Raw genomic sequence first — 20,252 nt, 5'->3', positions numbered from 1 at the left:
TTTATTCGATATATACGCACCATCTAGTAAAATATTGTATCGTGTCATAGGAGTTGTTCTATTGCACACCTTAATCATACACATAGCCCAATCACCCTGTTGTATGTGTTAAATGTTAATGCATATTTATGTGTTATGTGATTTACATTTGTTGTGCAGTACTTATACATTGTTTAAAAGAATTTTTAATTATTTTAAAGATAAAGTCTTGGGTCCCTGTATTTATTTTGGGGCAGACAATAGTCACTAATTTAATTTAGGGTACATGTACATCAGAAATTCAATTTGTGTCTATTGATTTAGTTGCTTTCAAATTGGCTTTTAGATCAGTTTCTACTCCAGTGGAGAGGATGATTCCTCTTGATTCTGGAGTCAAAAGGTCAAAGTTATGATTGCGGGGTATGGATATGGAATGAAAAAGAGAAGATAATGAACAGTGATCTATTTCATAAAAATTATAAACAATACAAATCTTTGAACACTGCATAAACACAGACCCCCTGAAATTCCAGAGGTGGGATCACGTGCCAAGGAGGATTAAGCATCCCCTGTTGACCGGCCACACCCACTGTGAGCCCTATATATTGATCAAGTAGATGGAACATTCGATAGTCAAATTTAGCATATAAACAAAGGCCTAACAATTGGTATGAAGCAAGTCAGCCAAAATACAACCCAGTGATAGGTTATATTTGCTAACAGGTAAATCTTTGTACACCCTTGATTAAACCTGGATAACAAATCTTTATTTCCTATATAACCTAATAATTTCTCTGTAAACCCAATTCCACTAATATTTTAAACTATTGATTTACTACATGCTTCAATACATCGTGACATCATGTTGTATGGTGTTTATTTGATATAGAAACTATTCTTTGTGATGTCACATTATTTAACCCCATCCCAGCTTTAGCTGGGTGTAAGGAAATTTACACCCCGCTTGCTAACCAATCAGATCTCGTGTTTTAAGATACATAGGAAATAATTAAGGACTTTTATTGAAGGATATATAAAGATTTTTTCAATCCAAAGAAACATGAATTATATCAATTGAGGCAATGAAATTATAATTATTTTACCAAACTTTTTCATTATTTCATAAATATCTCTAAAGCTTTTGAATATGGTCCATGTATACTGCCCTACTCATCTGCAAAAATGGGTACAAAACTGGTTGTTACAAAGAAACTCGGAAGAACTTGCACATGGACTACTTGGGAGCTACTTCACAGTTAGATTACTTTTTCTGTTTAACACGACAAAATGCTATAATGGTTACAACCAAAAGATTTACTTGAAATGCTTCACTTATATAGTAGCATTTGTTATCTTGATACATCAGCTTTGTATATTTATTAGTATGATTGCAAATAGAGGAACAGGCAGGCACATATGCTAAAGTGTTCCTTCACTTTGATTTTTTAATTATTTTAATAGATACTACATATTTTTGAAACATATTTTCTGATCTGTTCCTAGAACAAATCAAAAAAATTATAAATGAATGAATTAACTTCTTTTCTACAATTTCAGTACTGTCCAGTAAATGAAGCCAGGTTTCTCAAACTTTCCATTTTGACATTTCTGATCAATTTAAATTTATTTAAATTATGTATATAATATCTTGTAGTTAAATACATAAAAAGAGTTGGTAAAATGTATATAATTATGAACTTTTAACTAATTGTTAATTTATTTTATTTAAATTATATGTAGTAATTGATTAATGAGTGGTTGGTTGTTTAGAACTATAAAAGTTTGCATCAAAATGTGAAAACTTGTTGGTGATTCATATGAAATTCATCAAATGCTAAATAAGAAACATGTACAGTCAAATCTCATTATCTTAAAATAGATGGAACTGAAAAAACTTAGAGATATAGGAGTATTCAAGATATCGAGTGTTAATTTCTTAAAAAATAAGTGGTTCGGACTTCCAGTTAACTTTGACATATCCATGGCATTCAAGTTATCAGTGCTTGAGATACCAAAGTTCAACTGTATTTAATTTTTCAGTGACTGAACACTTTTGGTATGCATCTGATACACCTGCACAAACAAAAGTTTCTAGAAAATAAACACTTATTTAAAATTGCAGTGCTTTCTCCTGAGAAATATTAGGATTCAAGGAGACTCATAACTATGAATGACTAAAAAGGGTCAATAGTTCAATGCTGTAGTTCCTTATTCTAGCTTGACATTTGATTTTTGTTGTTGTTGTTGTTTAACATCCCTCTCGAGAATTTTTCACTCATGTGGAAATGCTACCACTTGCCGGTGGAGAGTTGCAAATTTTGACTTGTACTCGGCACTCAGGGCCATTGAGCAGTGAGGGATCTTTTTCGTGCCAGCACCTACTGCGACACTGGACCTCGATATATATGGTCTCATCCGAAGGACCGGTCTCCATGTCCTACAGTGGGATTCGAACCCACGACATAAGGATCAACTCCTTACTCCGCGACTCTAGAGCAAATGCTCTAACCACTGCTCCACACAGGTGACGCTTGACATTTGAAATTCAAAGTAAAAACATTAATGTTTTATACACAATTTATAATACTCTAATGCTTCATATATGGGCAAAATGTAACATGAAAAAGTATAATATTTTATCATCTATGGGATTATAGTCATATGTTGTTACCTACCATAAAGCCCTTTGGATTCCATGGGATTTGATCACATGACCAACCTGTGTCTATAGCCCCATGGTAATTTTAAAGGGGATAGAATAAATGTGTCAGAAATACTTAAGCTTGTCCCTTAATAACCAGTCCTTTGGCTATAATATCTAAGTTTTCTTAGCTTTAAATCAAAAGAAATTTAACTTAAAAATCCAGCTGTTTTACAAAAATTATACAGTCATGTATCTTTATAACCAAGTTGATTTGTAAAGGCAAAAAAATCAAAAATGTGCAGATAGTGAAAACAAATACAGGGTATGCGATATATGGTATAGGTCTAATTGGCGACTAATTAAGTCGCCATAGCACCTAAAAATTATGATTGATGCCTAAAAATTTTCTAGAATTCGCCAAATTGGCGACCATTTAAAATTGGCTTGGTGATCATCAAATTACTGAATTATAAACATTTTAATTTTTTTTTATAAAGAGCCGAAAAGAAGCAATAGACATGTCTCTAATATTGACTAATATCAGTTTTTAGATTGGTGCCTAAGAAAAATTTACCTGGTGGCTGAAAATTTGCATTTGTGACTAAATTTTTTTTTTCATAAGGAGCCAGTTGGTGCCTAAATTTTAGAGGTCACATAGAGGCCTGTGGTAGAGTCAACATATTTAGTGCATGTTTATCAATTTACCAGTCGCCACGTGGCATAGAGTATAGAGCTTTTGCTCCAGAGTTGCAAAGTAAGGAGTTGATCCTTACTTCATGGGTTTTAATCCCATTGTGGGACCTGAAAACCGGTCCTTTGGATGAAACCGTATAAAGCAGGTTCTTTGTTGCAGTAGGTGTTTGCACAAAATATCCCTTACTGCTAATATAAATGGCCATAAGTGCTGAGTTCAGGTCTAATTTTGCAGCCCTCCACAGGGAAGTGGTGGCTTCTTAACATGAGTAAAAAATTCTCGAAGGGATGTTAAATAAACAGTAAAAAATCATTTTACCAAGGAGAGAAATCAATTGTAATAAATAGAATATCATGTTTGACATAAACAGAATAAAATATGAAATCTAATTCAATTTGAGCAATATTTTTCAAATCTAAGAATTGTCGAAACTTCCTGATTATTGATTATTTTTAACTCTTTGAATGAATGGGATGTTTGAAATTCTTTGGAATCTTGACTTATTTTAAGTGCATTATAGAAGACTTATAAACTATGTCTCAAAGAGCAGCAGTATTTGGTTTATGTGACTACATAAGTAGTGCATATAGTCAGTGACAATTACTCCTATAAGAGGCTATCAAGTCATTTCCTCTGAGGCATGGAGATCAAAGTCACCTGCATGGTGCAATGGTTAGAGCATTTGCTTTAGAGTCAAGGAGTAAGATGATCCTTACATTGTGGATTCAAATAGCAGAACATGGATTTCGGTCTTTGGAGGAGACCTTATAAACTGAGGTCCTGTGTCGCAGTAAGTGCTGGCATGAAAAAGATCCCTCAGTGCTCAAAAGCCATAAGTACTGAGTACAGTTTTAAATTTGCAGCTCTCCACCGGCAAGTGGTGGCTTTTTAATATGAGTGAAAAAACATGGAGATCAGTTTTGTGTTTTGAAGATGAAAGGTAAGGAACATTAAATGAATTGAAGTGTGCAAAAGTATTTATACTAATCTCGAGTTTTACAACAACAAACATAAACAAAATCCATTACCTTAATATTCCATTTATAAGTTTCTGAAAGTTTGTTAAGTTATAAATACTGAGTACGGTTGGTCTTGTTTTCTTGATCACCACTGCTTTTCAGACCCATAAAACCTAACCATGATTTTCCAAAAGAATAGAATATTTTTTTTTTTTAAATTTTGCTTTTCCATAAATTAAAGATTTGCATGCATGCTACTTTTTTAACAAGTTAATCTACTGCTCAATTTCTGAAATCTATGTCAAAGGAACTATACATTGTTTTCGATTCCAAATAAAAAGTCTCTACAATGAAAAAGTGAGGAATCTAAGATTGTCATGTGAAGATAAATGATCGAAATTTTAGTTTCCCTTTTCAGTAATTTTGGCTCTTCCCTCTGTAAATTCTAAATTTGCAAACAGCCATTTTTAATAATCCTACCTTAATTCGTGTGAATTAATTAAACCAGTGCCACGTATCATTGCTTGTACAAGTGTTTTGTCATTAAAAAAAATCTTGGGGGGGGGGGGGTTTAAATATAAGCAAGCGTTTTGTCAACAAGTTAATGTCACCTAAAAACCTGAAAGGCTCATAGAAATGAACATGGTATAAACATATGTTTTCCGTACTTATCATTTCCCCTTCTTCATTGACAGTTTTCCTCAATTACACGATTTTAAGTAGTCAAATGAGATCTATCATTTATCTGTTTATGTCTTTTCCTATTAATGTTCATATATGTCCTATCTGTTTACATCTACATGTAAGTACAGATACTAGTATTAAAATTCATTGTTAAATGTCTGTTTTTATCTAAGATTATTTATTTTTCATTAATGAAAACAACGTTTAGTAAATATACTGTGAATACTTACATATTGAGAAGTAAAAGTCAAGACCTTTCATCATTTCCGCCATTCCTATGCGCATGCATCAGTGCGCATCGGAAATATCCTGTTTGGATGCGCGCGCATGAGCGCGCGTCTAAAATATCAAATGTGTGTTATGGCAGACGATAAAAGTGTGTGATGGTGTAACACAATTTCACATCTTACTATTCTTCTGAGGACTTTCACCAAATTTCACCACGTGATGTAGTTCGATATTTTGTGACGATACAAGCAATTTTTTTCCGAGGACGTGGAAAAAGTCCTCGGAAGAAATTTACGTCCTCGGAGTAAAGGTGTTTTTTCACACCATAGTCCTCGGGAGATCGGTGAAACCAACACACACACACACACACACACCCCCACACACACACACACATATATATATATATATATATATATATATATATATATATATATATATATATATATATATATATATATATATATATATATATATATACACACACACACACACACATATAACTCTGAAAATCCCAGAGGATCCGGATCCCTATAGATTCGTGCATACATTTCGATAATATACGTACATGTATTTTAGAATATGTCCCATGTATAATGTAATAATACATTAAACTCTGATATTTTTAGAATATGCGGGGATTATTTTTTCTGCTTTTTAAATTGATCACTGAATACAGTTTGAATGCTTTCAATTTATAAAACATTTAATATAGGATTTGTTTATATAAAACCGAAATATCGTTTGCATTGCATGTCAATGACGAATATGATTTAGTTGATCAAATACGATCGCAACTATGGAATTTTTTTCCCACATTATTTCCCGCATGGCTAATTATCATAAAATGCGTGTGCGCTTAAATTTTAGTAACTTGATATAGTTTTAAATGCAAAAAAACTAATTAGTAATTTTCAGTAATTATTTACTTATAATTATTAGGCATTAAATTGGAAAAATGAGACATTCAAATCGAGAGGTTTTCCAAAAAAGTTCCTTAGTAAGAATATACAATTCAAAACAGTAGTAACTCAAGGGTTTCGTTCTTTTTCAATTATGTTTTCACTGTTTTACTGCATTAAGAACACCGTCTTCAGGCCCGTAGGAAGCAATTTCAGTTGGGGGGGGGGGGGCACAGCCATATATTTTCAGTTGAGGGGGCACTATCAACCGAAACTTCCTTGACAAGCAAAAAAAAAAAAAAGGTCATCAGACGTTTTTATTGAGGGGGCACAAGCATATAGTAGCAATGTTTTCTACAGTAATGTATATATCGGCAAAATAATTGGGGGGGGGGGGGGGCACGGCCATGGTCTTATAATTTTTTCAAATATCAATATTTAACAACAGGAACAACAACCAAAAAGAAAAAAAAAACACTGGTATTGTCCTTTACAAAAATTTTGATATTTCTTATGCAAAATTTGAAATATCAAAATTTTTGTAAAGGACAGTATTCTAAAGGTATATAAAATTAATAAAATACTTTTATTCAGGAGGAGAAATGGGTCAAAGGAATTACTCAAATATATGACATAAAATAAAATAAATGTAACTTAGAAGGTGAACACAGGCACTTGTCTCTGTCGTAAAATTTTAAACCCCCCCCCCCCCATTATACTATGGCCAGTATGGGGTAAACTTTTCTGTAGAAACCAGAGTCTCGTCACGTGTCATAAGTAGTTCAATGCATGAACGACGTACATATTTATAAACGCCCATCTAAGAGCAGACACAAAAATAGTAATGAGCTACAAACATGCATGATTAATTTAAAAAAAAAAAAAGGAAGCAAAAATGTGAACCAATCGGGCCCAGCTCGAAACTATAATATAAACTGAAAATCGCCATCTGTAATTATATGCCATATTTCAAAGTAAAAATATATACACATACATGTAACCCCACTATTATTTTTCTTGATTAGAAAACCTGTAGATATACTGAAAATATTTTGAATTTAGATATTTTGATTATCTCTTCGAGGTATCACTGTCTAATGGTGTGCCTACATGTATATATATTTTTTTATCGGGCTCGAGATTCGTTATTTGTGTTGTTGGAAGTGACGTAACGTCTTAGCAACCACGATTACAGCTTTTACATACAGCAGTTAACACATTTTAAGATGGCAGATCAAGCTCAGGTAAGATTCTTGGCGAAATGTTATTGTTATTTGCATTTTATCTTTGCCATCGGCATGTCAAGTGTCACATTAATTTTTATCACGGAAAAGAAAAATCAATATTGTTCAAAAGCAGCAAATTATAATTGGTAAATGTTTTAGTACAATTTTTGTATAGTTTATACAAAAGACAAAGTTGTGAAAAAACTGCATTTGAATGCTTAATCAAGCTATTCTGAAAAGCTTTGAAAAACTATTAAGCTAGCTAATTCAAGTTAAAAGCTTTAATCAAGAAATTAATTTTGTCAGATCTCGAATAGAAGACAAATTTATGAAAAAACTGCATTTAAATGCTTAATCAAGCTATTTTTAATAACTTTGGAAAATTGTTAAGCTAGCTAAATCAAGTTAAAAGGTTAATCAAGGAATTTTGTCTGATCTCAGATGAAGTTAATTTATTAGTTCCATAACAATAGATAAACTTACATATGTACAAGTCGAGGCATTCCATCCTTGTAGAGATTGTGGCACAAGAAACAATGACTTGAACTGTATAAAAAGGCATGCTAAACTCACTAACAAATTTTGAACAATCACACTTTTATTTTCAGCAACAGGCTGCACCTGGCAGTGTCCCAGCTGGTTCAAAAACCTCAGAATTTTACAGAACAGACAATATCCCTAACAGATTTGAACACCCAGGTCAGAATAAAACCAACATTGTGATACCCAACAGGTCTTACCAGAAAATATCATAATTTCCAAACTGAATGTTTTGATTTCATATTAGATTCCACATAAGGAAAAAATGTAACAAACCAGTTTTTTGTTTCATTGCAGAGTGGTTTCAGGGCTATGGAGGCAAGACCCAGCATCCTATGTACAGAACCAGCTCTTCAGATTATGGAGCTAAGGCCCCCTCCGTTCACACTATGCCCACGACTTTCCATGCCAGGTCACAAAAATTCTCAATGGTAAGAAATCCATGTTTAAACTTGAGCAATTTCAAATTTTGCACTTTCATGCTGGGCACAAGATAAAATAGGAGTCACCTTTTGGGACTACTGGTTACCGTTAAAACCTAAATGTACACAAGGTCATCCTACAGTCAATTTGATAGCGATTAAAATTTAAAAAAAATATATATTGCAAGTTGCACTAATATTTATGGAATATTTAATCCAAGGTATACAACTCATTTTCTTGTCAGGTGATTACAATTTGAGAAATTAAATGATATTTTCATGTTTAAAACTTATTTATAAATATTTAGAATTTATATTTTTACTTTTTATTTCTTCAGCACCTAGGAACATGTGGAATGTACAAAAACCACTCCCTCAACACTGCCTTGGACCAGAGCCGAGTATGATGGTCGATTCTGTATATTTACACTTCTTCAAGTCTGTTGTGTCACATTGAAAAACAAATCAAACATTGGCTGAAATTTAAACACTTGACAGTGAAAGCAGTTTTACAAAACATATTGATGGATTCTACAGACTGCAGAATTTCTATTCATATTATTATATTACCTAATGTGTTTTAAATCAATTTTCCACAAGGTTTCAAGTCACTATAAAAAAAAGATTAATAATATATGTGAAGTTGTAGTTATTGAAAACCTTTGTTTTGTTGCACTCAACTTTAACAACATTCAGAATCTAAAGAAATCATTTTATCTAATCATGAGAAAAAGAACTGATCATTCGTTTAAATTGTTTTGTACAGGAATGTGCATTTAGACAATATTATCATTATTTTAAACAATTCTTGTAAAAAAAAAATTCAAGAATCTCGATGTATTCTAAATATTTGATTTTTTATTTGTTAATAAATATATGATGTCATACAATAGTTAAAATATTTCCCTTTTTCCTGCGACTAAAATTACAAATTTGCAGGCATATCAGTGAATGGAAAAGGTCAATAACTTCAATTTTATCAAACAAATTTGAGCTGGCAGTTTATTCATTTAAATAGCTCTGGATTACTACTGATCAAGAAATGAGCAGCTAAATGTAGAACCAACATTGATTTAGAAATTGAGAAACACTACAAGATTCTGTCATACTCATTAGAACTGCCAAGATTAATAGGCAATGTGTCAGAGTAAGAAAACTGGCATTACTCAATACTAGAAAGGCCTCTCTCATGTTTCTTGTTGCACTACATCTGACAATGATCGATTAACATTGAATATTTTAGGACCTGGAGTATTGAGATATGAACAGGGCAATTGAGGTATATAGTAATCAGAAAGTGAACATGCAAGAAGAATATAATACTTGAATAAAGCAGTGTCTAGAATATGGCATATATTTACCACTAAGGTTGGGGAGTGACACCAGAGGTATATACTTATGTGGATCAAATCAGACAAGTGAAATGAATCCATATTGCCTACAGTCTCTCAGGAAATGGACATTTAAAAGTTCTTAACCTCTTCTTTAAAATAATATTTAATTGGGTATTCGGATTACTATTTCTTTTCTCATGATTTAAAATTGAATGCCATGAAAAACCTACATTTTCTTCATAAATCAGTTAAACTTGAGAGGCGTTGCTGTAGAGAAAAAAATAAGTTTTTTTGTTTTATTGTACTGCTTTTAACTTTTAATAAATACATTTTTAACTTTTTTTTCATCAATACATGTATGTGTAAAAAGTAGTAAAATTTTCACAGAGAATTATTTTTCAACACATTCAAATATACATGTACATGAATACTGGTACCCAAAATGAAAATGAAAATTATACCTTTCAAAATGAAATTTAAATCTAACAATTAAGCCTGGTAGAGACATAAAGAACATATTCACAATTTCACCACAATTTTTACAAGCATAATTCTGGAAGAAAATAAATGTTAAGAACTTAACATTTTACATTCATCTGAAACATTGCACCAAAAACAAGTTTTGTTTAAATAATTGACATTCTAGACATTTCATCAGTTTATATCTGTTGGCTGAGCTATCACTACTTCTTCTCCCAGAGATTCCAGAAGTTCTCGCCGATAATCATCAAAGCCACCATCCACCTCATTAATAGTACGATCCTCCACCACCCACAAAGTGCAGTCTGTATCTCGGATCAGTCTCTCATCGTGAGACACAATAATAACTCCTCCTTCATAATCGTTTATTGCATCACCAAGAGCATCAATGGATTCAATATCCAGATTGTTGGTAGGTTCGTCAAGAATTAACACGTCTGCAGCACGACACGAGAGGTCTGCCAGAGCAACCCGGGCTTTTTGTCCTCCAGAAAGATCTCGAATTTTAATTGTGTGGGCATGACTGGCCAGTCCAAACTTTCCAAGCATTTTTCTGGAATCCTGATATGGGATGTTAAACAGTCTTTGTAGATACTCACACGGCGTTTCATCCATATTTAGCTGATCTGCAGAATGTTGGTCATATTTCCCAATTCTAAGTCTGTGATTTTTAATCATTTCTCCTTTCTGAGGTTCTAAATCTCCCACAAGAAGTTTTAAAAACGTAGACTTCCCAACACCATTGGGTCCGACTATAGCAACTCTTGAACTCATGTCAATACCAAAGTCTAGATTCACAAACAATGCCGGGTTGTTTCCATAAGCAAATGTCACATTATTCAGACCCAAGATGGGAGGATTCAGTGGGCTAGGATTAGGAAAATTGAACTTGACAATATACTCCTTTGGTTTCTGTAATAATTCTGTGGGTTTGTTCTCTTCTTCAATGGCAGCCTGCATTTTCTTGTTTCTATTCTTCTCCTGCTTCCGTGTCAGGGCCTCTTTCTGTTTGGCTTCAGCAACTTTAGTTGATTTACCTGAGGCTTTCATTTCCTTCAACATTTTTTCCTGCTTCTCATACGCTTTTGCTTGTTCTTTCCTCTTCTGCTTCAACATCTTCTTAAATGTGGCATAGTTACCTCTGTAATAGAACAACTTATGCTGATCTAGGTGAATAATGTCCGTGCAGACATTGTCCAAAAAGCTCTGGTCGTGAGAGACCACAAGCAGTGTCTTCTTCCAGGTCTGTAGATAGTTATCCAGCCAAATAACAGCATTAAGATCCAGGTGGTTGGTTGGCTCGTCCAGTAGGAGGAGGGTGGGCTCCAGAAATAAGGCTCTGGCCAGGGACACCCTCATTCTCCATCCTCCAGACAGATTCTTTGTGGGGCGCTCCATCATCTCTTTCGTGAATCCCAGACCTGCGAGGATCCTCCTGGCTTTTGGTTCTGCTGCGTCAGCACCAATGGCTCGAAGCTCATCATAAACCTACAATGATCCATAGGTGAAAATTTGTTTAATTGTGTATAAATTAAGGCCTGACTGGAAAGATGATGATGTTTACATCAGGGAAGGGAAAAAATGTTTAATAAAACAATTTTTTAATTGTCCCATAGAGATAAAGACCTTCTTTAACAATTTTCTAAGCAAAATTTATAATTTGATGTGAATTTGTAAATTTTTCATATAAAACAAACCTCCTTGAGTCTTTCATTAATTTTTGTGTTCCCTTTTTCCACTTCAACAAGGAGTTTCTTTTCCTCCTCCAGAAGAGCTGTGCGGACCTTGTCAGCCTTCAGAACAGAATCAATGGACTTGGTGTCATCCGCCACAATCTCCTGTTCACACAGCAGAATATCAATACCTGCTGGAATGTTTAGAATTTTTTTGGCCATATGATTCAGCAGGGTTGTCTTTCCGTGTCCATTAGGGCCCACTAGACCGTACCTCCTCCCCGCAGTGATGTACAAGCTGGCGTTAACAAAGAGATCTTTACCTTTAGCAGCGATGGAAAAATTCTCCACTTTAATATCTTGACTATCCAGTACAGTTGCTTTGGCGGATTTCTCCGCCTGTGACACGGTAAAGTTTTCCACCCCTCCCGCCTCCATGCTATCCAGCTGTTTCTGGTACTCTGCTTGCTTTTTAAGTTTCTTCATTTCCTTTTTGCTGAGTTTTGGTTTGTTTTCCTCCGCCTGTTCTTCCGCCTTTTCCTCCTCTTCATCTTTCTGTGTTTCCTCCTCAGATTCGTAATAGTCAAACTTCACTTCCTCCTCCTCCTCAATCTTGGGTTTGCTCTTTTCTTTTCCTTTTGGTTGAACAATTTCTTCCTCTTTTTCTAAAATAAAGACAATAATTTCCAAACTCAAAAACTACTCCTGTCCATACTTTACGCTTTTACAGTGCCTCAGATCAGATGTGTCAATCTGTACATGTAACCTGACTGAAATAATGTTCTGTGTTGAGTTTTTTAATATTTTGACATGGCATCATATAAGTGCATGTTAATCACAGGGACTTGAGAAAATCTTAGCAAAATCGGGTATATAGTATAATAGGGGAGAAGGGACCTAATGAGCCACCATTAATTCCTCGGTGCCTCGCTTCAAACTCTAAAAACTTCGATTTTTATTTAAAAAAACATGAAAAAGTTTTGCCAGTCGAAAGGCAGAATGTTGTCCTTTATTGTCATAAATTAATCATTTACCTTACTTAATTAAAACTTAGAAAAAAAATATTCAAACTTCTGAGAATTAGCTCGCCGTCGTTAACCCTACACCATTTTTTCCATGCCATTTTCGTGCATTACCTTAATTTTTCCCCACTTGTCATCTGTTGCACTCTATCTTGGAGCAACGTTTAAAAATATAACTGCTTTTGGTCATCCTCACAATATTTGAGGGACCCTAAGGTCCCTTGATCGTCCGTCTCAAGAGATCAGCTCCATTTTCACATTCCATTAGCCTCCGAGTTTAATCAGGTCAACCATATTGAATGAAATCGAAGGTGAAAATGGAGCTGATCTCTCGAGAAGGATGATCAAGGGCCCCTCAAATATTGTGAGGATGACCAAAAGTAGATGCAGAACTGTAGCTCTCTGAAAAAAAAAAATTGACAGCCTGGAGAGCTACAGTGCCAACCATAGAAAAAACTGTGTAACACAAAAAGTTGCGCTCGGTTCTGGATTTATTTCTCCATATTCTTACCTCAACAGCACAAAAGCTCAATTTCAAAAAAATCCTTAGACCTCTATCAACTACTCTGTAGTTGACATCTTTATGAAGTGTGTTTGGCCGAATTGTCTAGCCACCCAAAATGGCAGTATTAACAGGCGAAATTTTGGATGGTCTTAATTTCAGGCCAAGGAGGGCTATTAACAACGGTTATAGGAAATGTTTTGATGTGGGAATAGTGCAAAAATGTGTTAGGAACACACGGTCAGTAATAGTTTGAGATTGCAGTTTAAAAATACGGAAAAATAAATCGAGAAACAGCACACTTTTTTGTGCGCAATAAATATACAGTTTTTTCTATGGGTGGCACTGTAGCTCTCCAGTCTGTCAATTTTTTTTGGAGAGCTACAATTCTGCAGCTAGACCAAAAGCAGTTATATTTTTTAACGTTGCTCTAATATAGTGTGCAACAGAAGACAAGTGCGGAAAAATTAAGGTAATGCACGAAAATTGCATGGAAAAAATGGTGTAGGGTTAACGACAGCGACCCAATTCGCAGAAGTTCGAATATTTTTTTTGTAAGTTTTAATGAAGTAAGGTAAATGATTAATTTATGACAATAAAGGACAACATTCTGCCTTTCGACTGGCAAAACTTTTTCCAGTGTTTTTTGAATAAAAATCGAAGTTTTTAGAGTTTGAAGCGGGGCACCGAGGAATTAATGGTGGCTCATTAGGTCCCTTCTCCCCTATTATTACTATATACCTGATTTTGCTAAGATTGTCTCAAGTCCCTACATGTATGATGTTAATATAACAAAATACTGCTTTAATCTACAGTTAAGCATAATATAATAAGTCATCTTTTAACGTTCTCTCACCTTCCTCTTCATTATCCTCTGCCGCCATTATTTCAGCTAGCTGTGCGAGCTTTGATTTCTTCTTTTTCTTCTTTTCTTTTCCAGCTGCGCCATCTTCGGTCGCCAATTTCTTCATCTTTTCATCGAGGGCTTTTTCCTCCTCATCGCCGTTCCAGAGTTCTTCTTCTTTTGCTTTTCCTTTACCTTTCTTCGGCATATTTTCTCTGATTTAGTTTCTTCTCCTTAAAAAATGTGAATTGCGTAATGTTTATGAAATGTACTTTTATCTACAGCTACACTCAGTTAGTAAGTGAACAATTTGGTTGTAAAATTTCATTTCTATATGAAAATATGGCAATTTCTCAATAGTGCTATTAAATCCCTATAAAATCAAAAAGAATTTTACAAATTTCAAATGAAAAGAAGATTAACTAAGGGTAAAATATGTCAAACAAATTACCGGTTTTCTCAGATCAGTAACACCGGAAGCATGTGGGAAAGACAAGACGAAGTAAAATTTATCTCGATTCCGATATTTTCCCGGATTATAAGTTCATATATAAAATAGCACATGATGATTAATTTTATATTGTGTCAAAAATATTAATTGCCCATTTTTGTCTTTGAATTTCCCGAGAATTAATATGAATTTTAAATATACAACGCTTTACCGTTTACTGTGTAAAATCGGGAAAATGTTCTCCTATCTGAAAGTTTCTGTAAAAAAAAGGAAGGTGTCTCAGGGACGGGTGAGATTCACTCCGGAACTAAAAGTGCGCATGCGCAAAAACATCAAACCCGATCATAATTACCCAAGTCAACATGGCGGCGTCCATGAATAGAAGAAAGCTCAATCAATCAATGTGCGCTCTTCTTAAACTGATCGTAAGTGAACAATTCCTACTTCTTATTCAGTAAAAGCGTTTCTAATTTACGTTATACTATATATATATGTTATTGGAAACAGTATAGGTATTAAATTATTGTGTGTGTGTGGCCGGGGGGGGGGGGGTACATATGTATAGCGTGGGGGGGGGAATTATCTTTAATGAAAATTTACATAGTAAACTATATATAACTTTCTCCAAAAGAGTGAAAGAAGAGTGAAGGATGACCCCCCCTCCCAGGCCTACACACACACAACCCCAACCTATGGGCTTGTAAAAAGCTAGGATGGTGTGAAGGGGAAGAAGAAAAGGTTAGGAAAGAATCCTTGGTGAAAAATCTGGCAAAAGAATATTTTACATTTATAATGCAATGAATAATTTTTTTTTATCTCTCCTTTTTTTATTTTATTTATAAATAATTTAATTTTGTTTGTATTCTAGCCTCTGATTGGTTAATATCCAAAAAGGAACACAAATTATTTCTGTATAACCTGGTTTGGTATGGGGACACACCCCCCTGACAACCAGCTGAATCATCTGTATCCATACAATCCTCTCATTTCCAGTCCTCGGGATTCATGGAAAATTCCAGATTTAATAAATGTACCTTTAACTTCAAACAATAATTCGATCTTACCACATGTAAATGAACAACAAGGCTGCTAGGCCTATGCATCAGTTTTTACCTCCCCTCGCTTCCCATCACTTCCGTTACTTCCGTTACTATGGTTGTATTTTTGAGCGGCAAATTTGAACTAATAAAAAGCAACGAAATTTTACATCCATAGTTATTTAATGATTTTAAAATTAAATTATAAGGAATGACTCTAATTCTTGGCCAAATTATTCGAGTATAACCTGGTTTGGGTCAGTTTACGCTGTTTTATAATCCGCTTTGCGGATTATAAAGCGTAAACTGACCCAAACCAGGTTATACTCGAATAATTTGGCCAAGATTTGAAGAATTAGAGTCATTCCTAAAATAATTCAATGTTGAGACTAGCTGTTGAACTATTAAAGTAATATCACATGTTATATTAGTTATCAATCTGAGGGATAAATTTTATTTTATTTTTTTCTTAATTTTATTTCTTTTTTCTTTTTTGGAAAACGTAACATACATGTATGTTACCATAGATGTGGACCCCTTTACTAGGTTCAATGTTGGCAAGTTCATGTTAAGATAAGTAGGCAAGTACAAAGTACAATATAAATTTTTCACCTTTCAAATTTCCACTAATAAAAAAATGAACTTATTTCATCCCTTTTTGGTAAAATAATCATAGCAATTGACAAACATTTTAATCAAAACACAGGAATGTCTTCAATCCATGCAGTTTTCTGTGAATGATGACCTATTGCTCCAAGACTAGTTCACTAAAAATTGTCATTGAAATATGCATTTTTCTCCAGGTCCTCATACTGAGCTGGAGTTTTGCATACTCTGCAAAAGTTATAATGGAGGGAATGACTATGTCAACCTAAAAACCTCTCCTTTGATATGAGATATCAAAATCACAACTTATAAAGTATAGCTTACTCTCATAATTCAAAGCAAACTAATATTTTAATTCAGTTCATCCTAGATTGGACAGATGAACACTAGGGGTTCCACCCCATGCAGACACTCGCCATGCGTTCACAATTACATATGTTTATTTTGCTTATGCAGATGGGTCGTATGGCTTAAAGTTATTAATAAAGAAAGAAAGTATATTTAAAGAAAAAAATATTTCAACCCATTATCTCAAAATTGGGGAAAATACAAGGCTGGATTATAAATTTATTAAGTATTTGAGGCTTCGCCGCCTCGGGAAATAGTTTCCTCCCTCGGGGAACCATAAATTTGCTATTTCCCTCATACCCATTCCATAACTGTATACTATTGAATGAAATTATTGCACTTGGAGGTAATTTGATGATCATGTTTGAAAAAAAAGTATCATCATGATATTATAAGTCTTTTTTATGAACATAATTTGTAATGAGATTCAATAAGGTATAATATATGGTTCTTTTTTGCCAGCAATACCTTTGAAAAGGCCATTAAAATCAGCTAATTGGCCCATGATTTTATTGAAAGCATTGGATATTAATTTGGGTTTATCCATCTGTCTGTCAGTCTATCTGTTACACTTTAGAAATAAGGTATTGTTTTGAATTTTTTATCATAATGTAAAATATGGATCAAATCCCTCATGGTAGATTTGATCATATACCAACCCAAATTTACATCATGATATAAATTTTAAAATGATACCTTATTACTTATTTTTACATGCTGGACCGATTTATAACAATTGTTTGCACACTTAAGTTTTAAATCCATGAAATGATTTATTTTTTCAAACTTCAATGGTATAAATTGAATGTGTGAACAAGTTGACTGCTTATGACATCACTGTAAAATTATGTCAATCCTTTATGACAATGAATTTATGGTCATAATTGACAAACCTATTTGTATACAGAATTAAGTACTGTAAACATATTACACATAAATAAGAACATAAAAACTGTGCTAATTCAAATCTGTGCTAAATTGTTCAAAAATCAATTTCCGCTAAATATCATACATGCTAAATATAATAGTTTTACAGTACGTCTTCTTCAAATAGTATTATATAAAGGAAAACATTTGCAATTGTAAATATATATATGTATATAACTATATATACATATATAATACCTGAATTTCTAAATGATATCCCTAAGAGCCTTCTTAAACCAGCTTTAATGTGAAATTTAAATAATTACCTATGACTTACAAAAGATTCTTTTTGATATTGAGGTCAAAGTAAGCTCAGAATTGTGTGTGTTTTAATTAATTTGCAGGGTAAATGGTCAGCTTGGATTCCAGCAGAGGGTGAGAGTGCCACTATCAATGATTTGGGAGGAGGATCAAATTGAAGACAAAAGATGGTAAAACTTCAGTCTTGATATTCACTACACATGCTAAAGGAGTCACTTATATAAATTCAAATAACAATCTTCACCGAGACTCTAATTCGAATAAATGAAGTGCTTTGTGAAATTATTATTTTAATCTTTGAATTTAATCTTAAATTAGGTTATAAAGTAAGAAAAGGCTTCAAGCAGAAGAAATCTTAATTTATTGAACATCTTGTTGATTAGGAAAGCAAAATATACAACTTACAAAGTTAGAATATATTGAATGCATAATTTGTGATTAGCATTTCTTGTAGTTAATATCTTTTCTTTTTCTTTTCATGTGTGCAATCCTAGAAGCACTCAGAAATGGACCTATAACTTGTGCATTAAGTCCAATAGCAGGTTGGCAATGGTAGACAGACTTTTGCCTTAGGCCATCGCTCATTTGGTTAAGCTGGCAGTGCAGGAATTCATCTCAGGATCATATGTTTTGTTGGGTGATGAGGAGTTCCTTTCATACCCTCAGAATATTGCCAATCTTTATCAGATTTCCTTATCCTGACATTTACAATCCAGAGAGAACTTAATTAGTTAATGTTTACATTTTAAAAGCATGTTTGAAGTACCAGTAATTTTTAGCATTCATTTGTTTTAGCTCACCTGAACCAAAGGGTGAAGTGTCAGCCTTTCTGATTGAAATCTGTCCTTTGTTGTCAATGTATTTCTATATATCTTTTCACATATTTGAACTGTTTTCCAGAACATCAATTTTCAACCAAACTTGGCACAAGGCATCCTTGAGTAAAGGAAATTCAGTTTCTTCAATTAGAGGACTATACCTTCTTGGAAGCAGTGATAATCAAGAAAAAGCAAAAATTCGGGGAGAGGGGTGGTCTTCAGGCATGGCTGTCCTCATTGTATATTGAAAATGCATTAAATTTTTGCAAATCTTATTCTCTCTTCTGTAGGCATTTGCCAGGCAAATCAATTGAAAAGTTGTAAAGAGCAAGGGTGTTGTTACCACATATGTAAAATTCATAACCACAGGGTCAGGGTTTCTGCTGCCTTGGAAATGCACAATTGATTATGTAGGGTATTTTCACTCAACTTTGAGAGAAGTTAGTCCCCTTTGATTATTCAACAACGATAATGAAAAAATTGGGTGACCACTAAGGTCCTTTGGCTTTTTGTTTTTTGTCAAATTATGGATCCTTGGATAAGGTTGAGGCTAAAATAGTGTATGAAATGAAATAACATTTTTAAAGCATTCTTTTCTACAATAAGGTCAATTTAGTTACATGTATATTGATAATGTACATATCCAGTATGTACAATGTAGTTTGATAATTAAGTCCTTCCATTTTGAGTGAATTTAAATTTAGTTTAATTATAATCCCTCGGGGCCAAGGTAGGGTCACCATATTGGGTCAAAATTTTTTTATGGGAATAACGAGGAATTTTTTTTTTTAAAAAAGTTCTTCAGAAGAACAGGGCTAATATGACTTTGTGAGAGTTATGGCTCATGGGCGTCCCTTTTTCCCTTTTTATTTTGGTTTGTTATTTTAGCACTTTTGGTGCATGTATAAAGGTTCTTTATTGGAAAAAAAAGAAAGAAAAAATGTTTTTTAACTATTTTAAATGATGAAGCCCAGACAGCTAGTACTCTTGAAAGTTACCTTATAATGTAGTTTAACCTGCTTCATAAAATGTAAATTAAAAAACAACATATACATAAATTTACAAAATTATTTAATTATTAATTTACATAATTATTATCAATATGTACATAAATTTACAAAATTATTTAATTATTTAATTATTAATTTACATAATTATTATCAATATCTTTCAAAAGATTCTGATTCATTTTTTTTTTACCTCATCCAATATCTGAGAACATTTTTTACCCATTTTTCCTATTAAAGCAAATAAGAATGTAAGCTGATTATATCTGGGTAAGTCAAATATTTATATCTCATGTGTTATGACATGCCCATGCCTGTACATAGATCATTCAAAAAACTTTGTTTAGTTAACATTTATTGTCTATAATTTGAAAATCTTATTGAATAAAATGATATAATAGGCAGACACTTTTATAAACAAATGCAGGATAAACTAAATACATGTGCATATTTGTATGAGTGTAAAGAATATCACTAGTACAATTGTCACCTTTATTTTAAGAATAAAACATTTTAAAGTTTGATTTCATATGTCTTTTTATTCAGCATGTACATGTATGTTGTCATAATAAAAATATTATGAAATTAAATTATGATTATTCTGAGTTATTTTTATCAAGGTAAATTGATGTACTGCTTATACAAATGTTTGGCTCAATGTTTGCTG

General features: G+C 33.2%; 2 protein-coding genes and 1 long non-coding RNA gene across 4 annotated transcripts; 2 read left to right on the top strand and 1 right to left on the bottom strand.

Annotated features, from left to right (window-relative positions):
- The first annotated feature begins 7,252 nt into the window (after nucleotides 1-7,252).
- On the top strand, nucleotides 7,253-9,063 carry LOC133194399 (piercer of microtubule wall 1 protein-like). 2 transcript variants are annotated; one of them, XM_061330360.1, is made up of 4 exons: nucleotides 7,253-7,331; nucleotides 7,922-8,012; nucleotides 8,151-8,284; nucleotides 8,614-9,062. In XM_061330360.1, the coding sequence occupies exons 1-4, from the start codon at nucleotides 7,314-7,316 to the stop codon at nucleotides 8,680-8,682; spliced, it is 312 nt and encodes a 103-aa protein (XP_061186344.1). In that variant the 5' UTR covers nucleotides 7,253-7,313; the 3' UTR covers nucleotides 8,683-9,062. The 2 variants fall into 2 exon arrangements, with proteins under 2 accessions (XP_061186344.1, XP_061186345.1); XM_061330361.1 differs by having other exon boundaries at nucleotides 7,295-7,331; nucleotides 7,928-8,012; nucleotides 8,614-9,063.
- Nucleotides 9,064-10,043: 980 nt separating this feature from the next.
- On the bottom strand, nucleotides 10,044-14,641 carry LOC133195530 (ATP-binding cassette sub-family F member 1-like). The gene is made up of 4 exons (XM_061331401.1): nucleotides 14,582-14,641; nucleotides 14,143-14,363; nucleotides 11,787-12,427; nucleotides 10,044-11,577 (listed from the first exon to the last, which is right to left on the bottom strand). Exons 2-4 carry the CDS (start codon nucleotides 14,336-14,338, stop codon nucleotides 10,264-10,266), a joined length of 2,151 nt encoding a protein of 716 aa, XP_061187385.1. The 5' UTR covers nucleotides 14,339-14,363; nucleotides 14,582-14,641; the 3' UTR covers nucleotides 10,044-10,263.
- A 234-nt stretch (nucleotides 14,642-14,875) lies between these two features.
- On the top strand, nucleotides 14,876-18,294 carry LOC133194398 (uncharacterized). The gene is made up of 3 exons (XR_009722072.1): nucleotides 14,876-15,006; nucleotides 17,844-17,930; nucleotides 18,255-18,294. It is a non-coding gene; the product is annotated as an uncharacterized LOC133194398 (long non-coding RNA).
- Nucleotides 18,295-20,252: the final 1,958 nt, after the last annotated feature.

This window comes from Saccostrea echinata, unplaced genomic scaffold (genome assembly GCF_033153115.1).
Source record: "Saccostrea echinata isolate AGI-Se365-2 ecotype Australia unplaced genomic scaffold, CSIRO_AGI_Sech_v1 ptg000029l, whole genome shotgun sequence".
Taxonomy (NCBI): Eukaryota; Metazoa; Mollusca; class Bivalvia; order Ostreida; family Ostreidae; genus Saccostrea; species Saccostrea echinata.
This window is presented reverse-complemented; position numbering and strand designations above follow the sequence as displayed.

What these genes read in the sequence shown, in the direction of transcription:
- LOC133194399 (XM_061330360.1), top strand. An exon ending in TAACAGATTTGAACACCCAG is followed by an intron (nt 8,013 to 8,150) that starts GTCAGAATAAAA and finishes GTTTCATTGCAG; the next exon opens with AGTGGTTTCAGGGCTATGGA. An exon ending in GGTCACAAAAATTCTCAATG is followed by an intron (nt 8,285 to 8,613) that starts GTAAGAAATCCA and finishes TTATTTCTTCAG; the next exon opens with CACCTAGGAACATGTGGAAT.
- LOC133195530 (XM_061331401.1), bottom strand. Translation starts at nt 14,338, where the DNA reads ATGCCGAAGAAAGGTAAAGGAAAAGCAAAAGAAGAAGAACTCTGGAAC. An exon ending in AGAGGATAATGAAGAGGAAG is followed by an intron (nt 12,428 to 14,142) that starts GTGAGAGAACGT and finishes TCTTTATTTTAG; the next exon opens with AAAAAGAGGAAGAAATTGTT. An exon ending in TTAATGAAAGACTCAAGGAG is followed by an intron (nt 11,578 to 11,786) that starts GTTTGTTTTATA and finishes GGATCATTGTAG; the next exon opens with GTTTATGATGAGCTTCGAGC.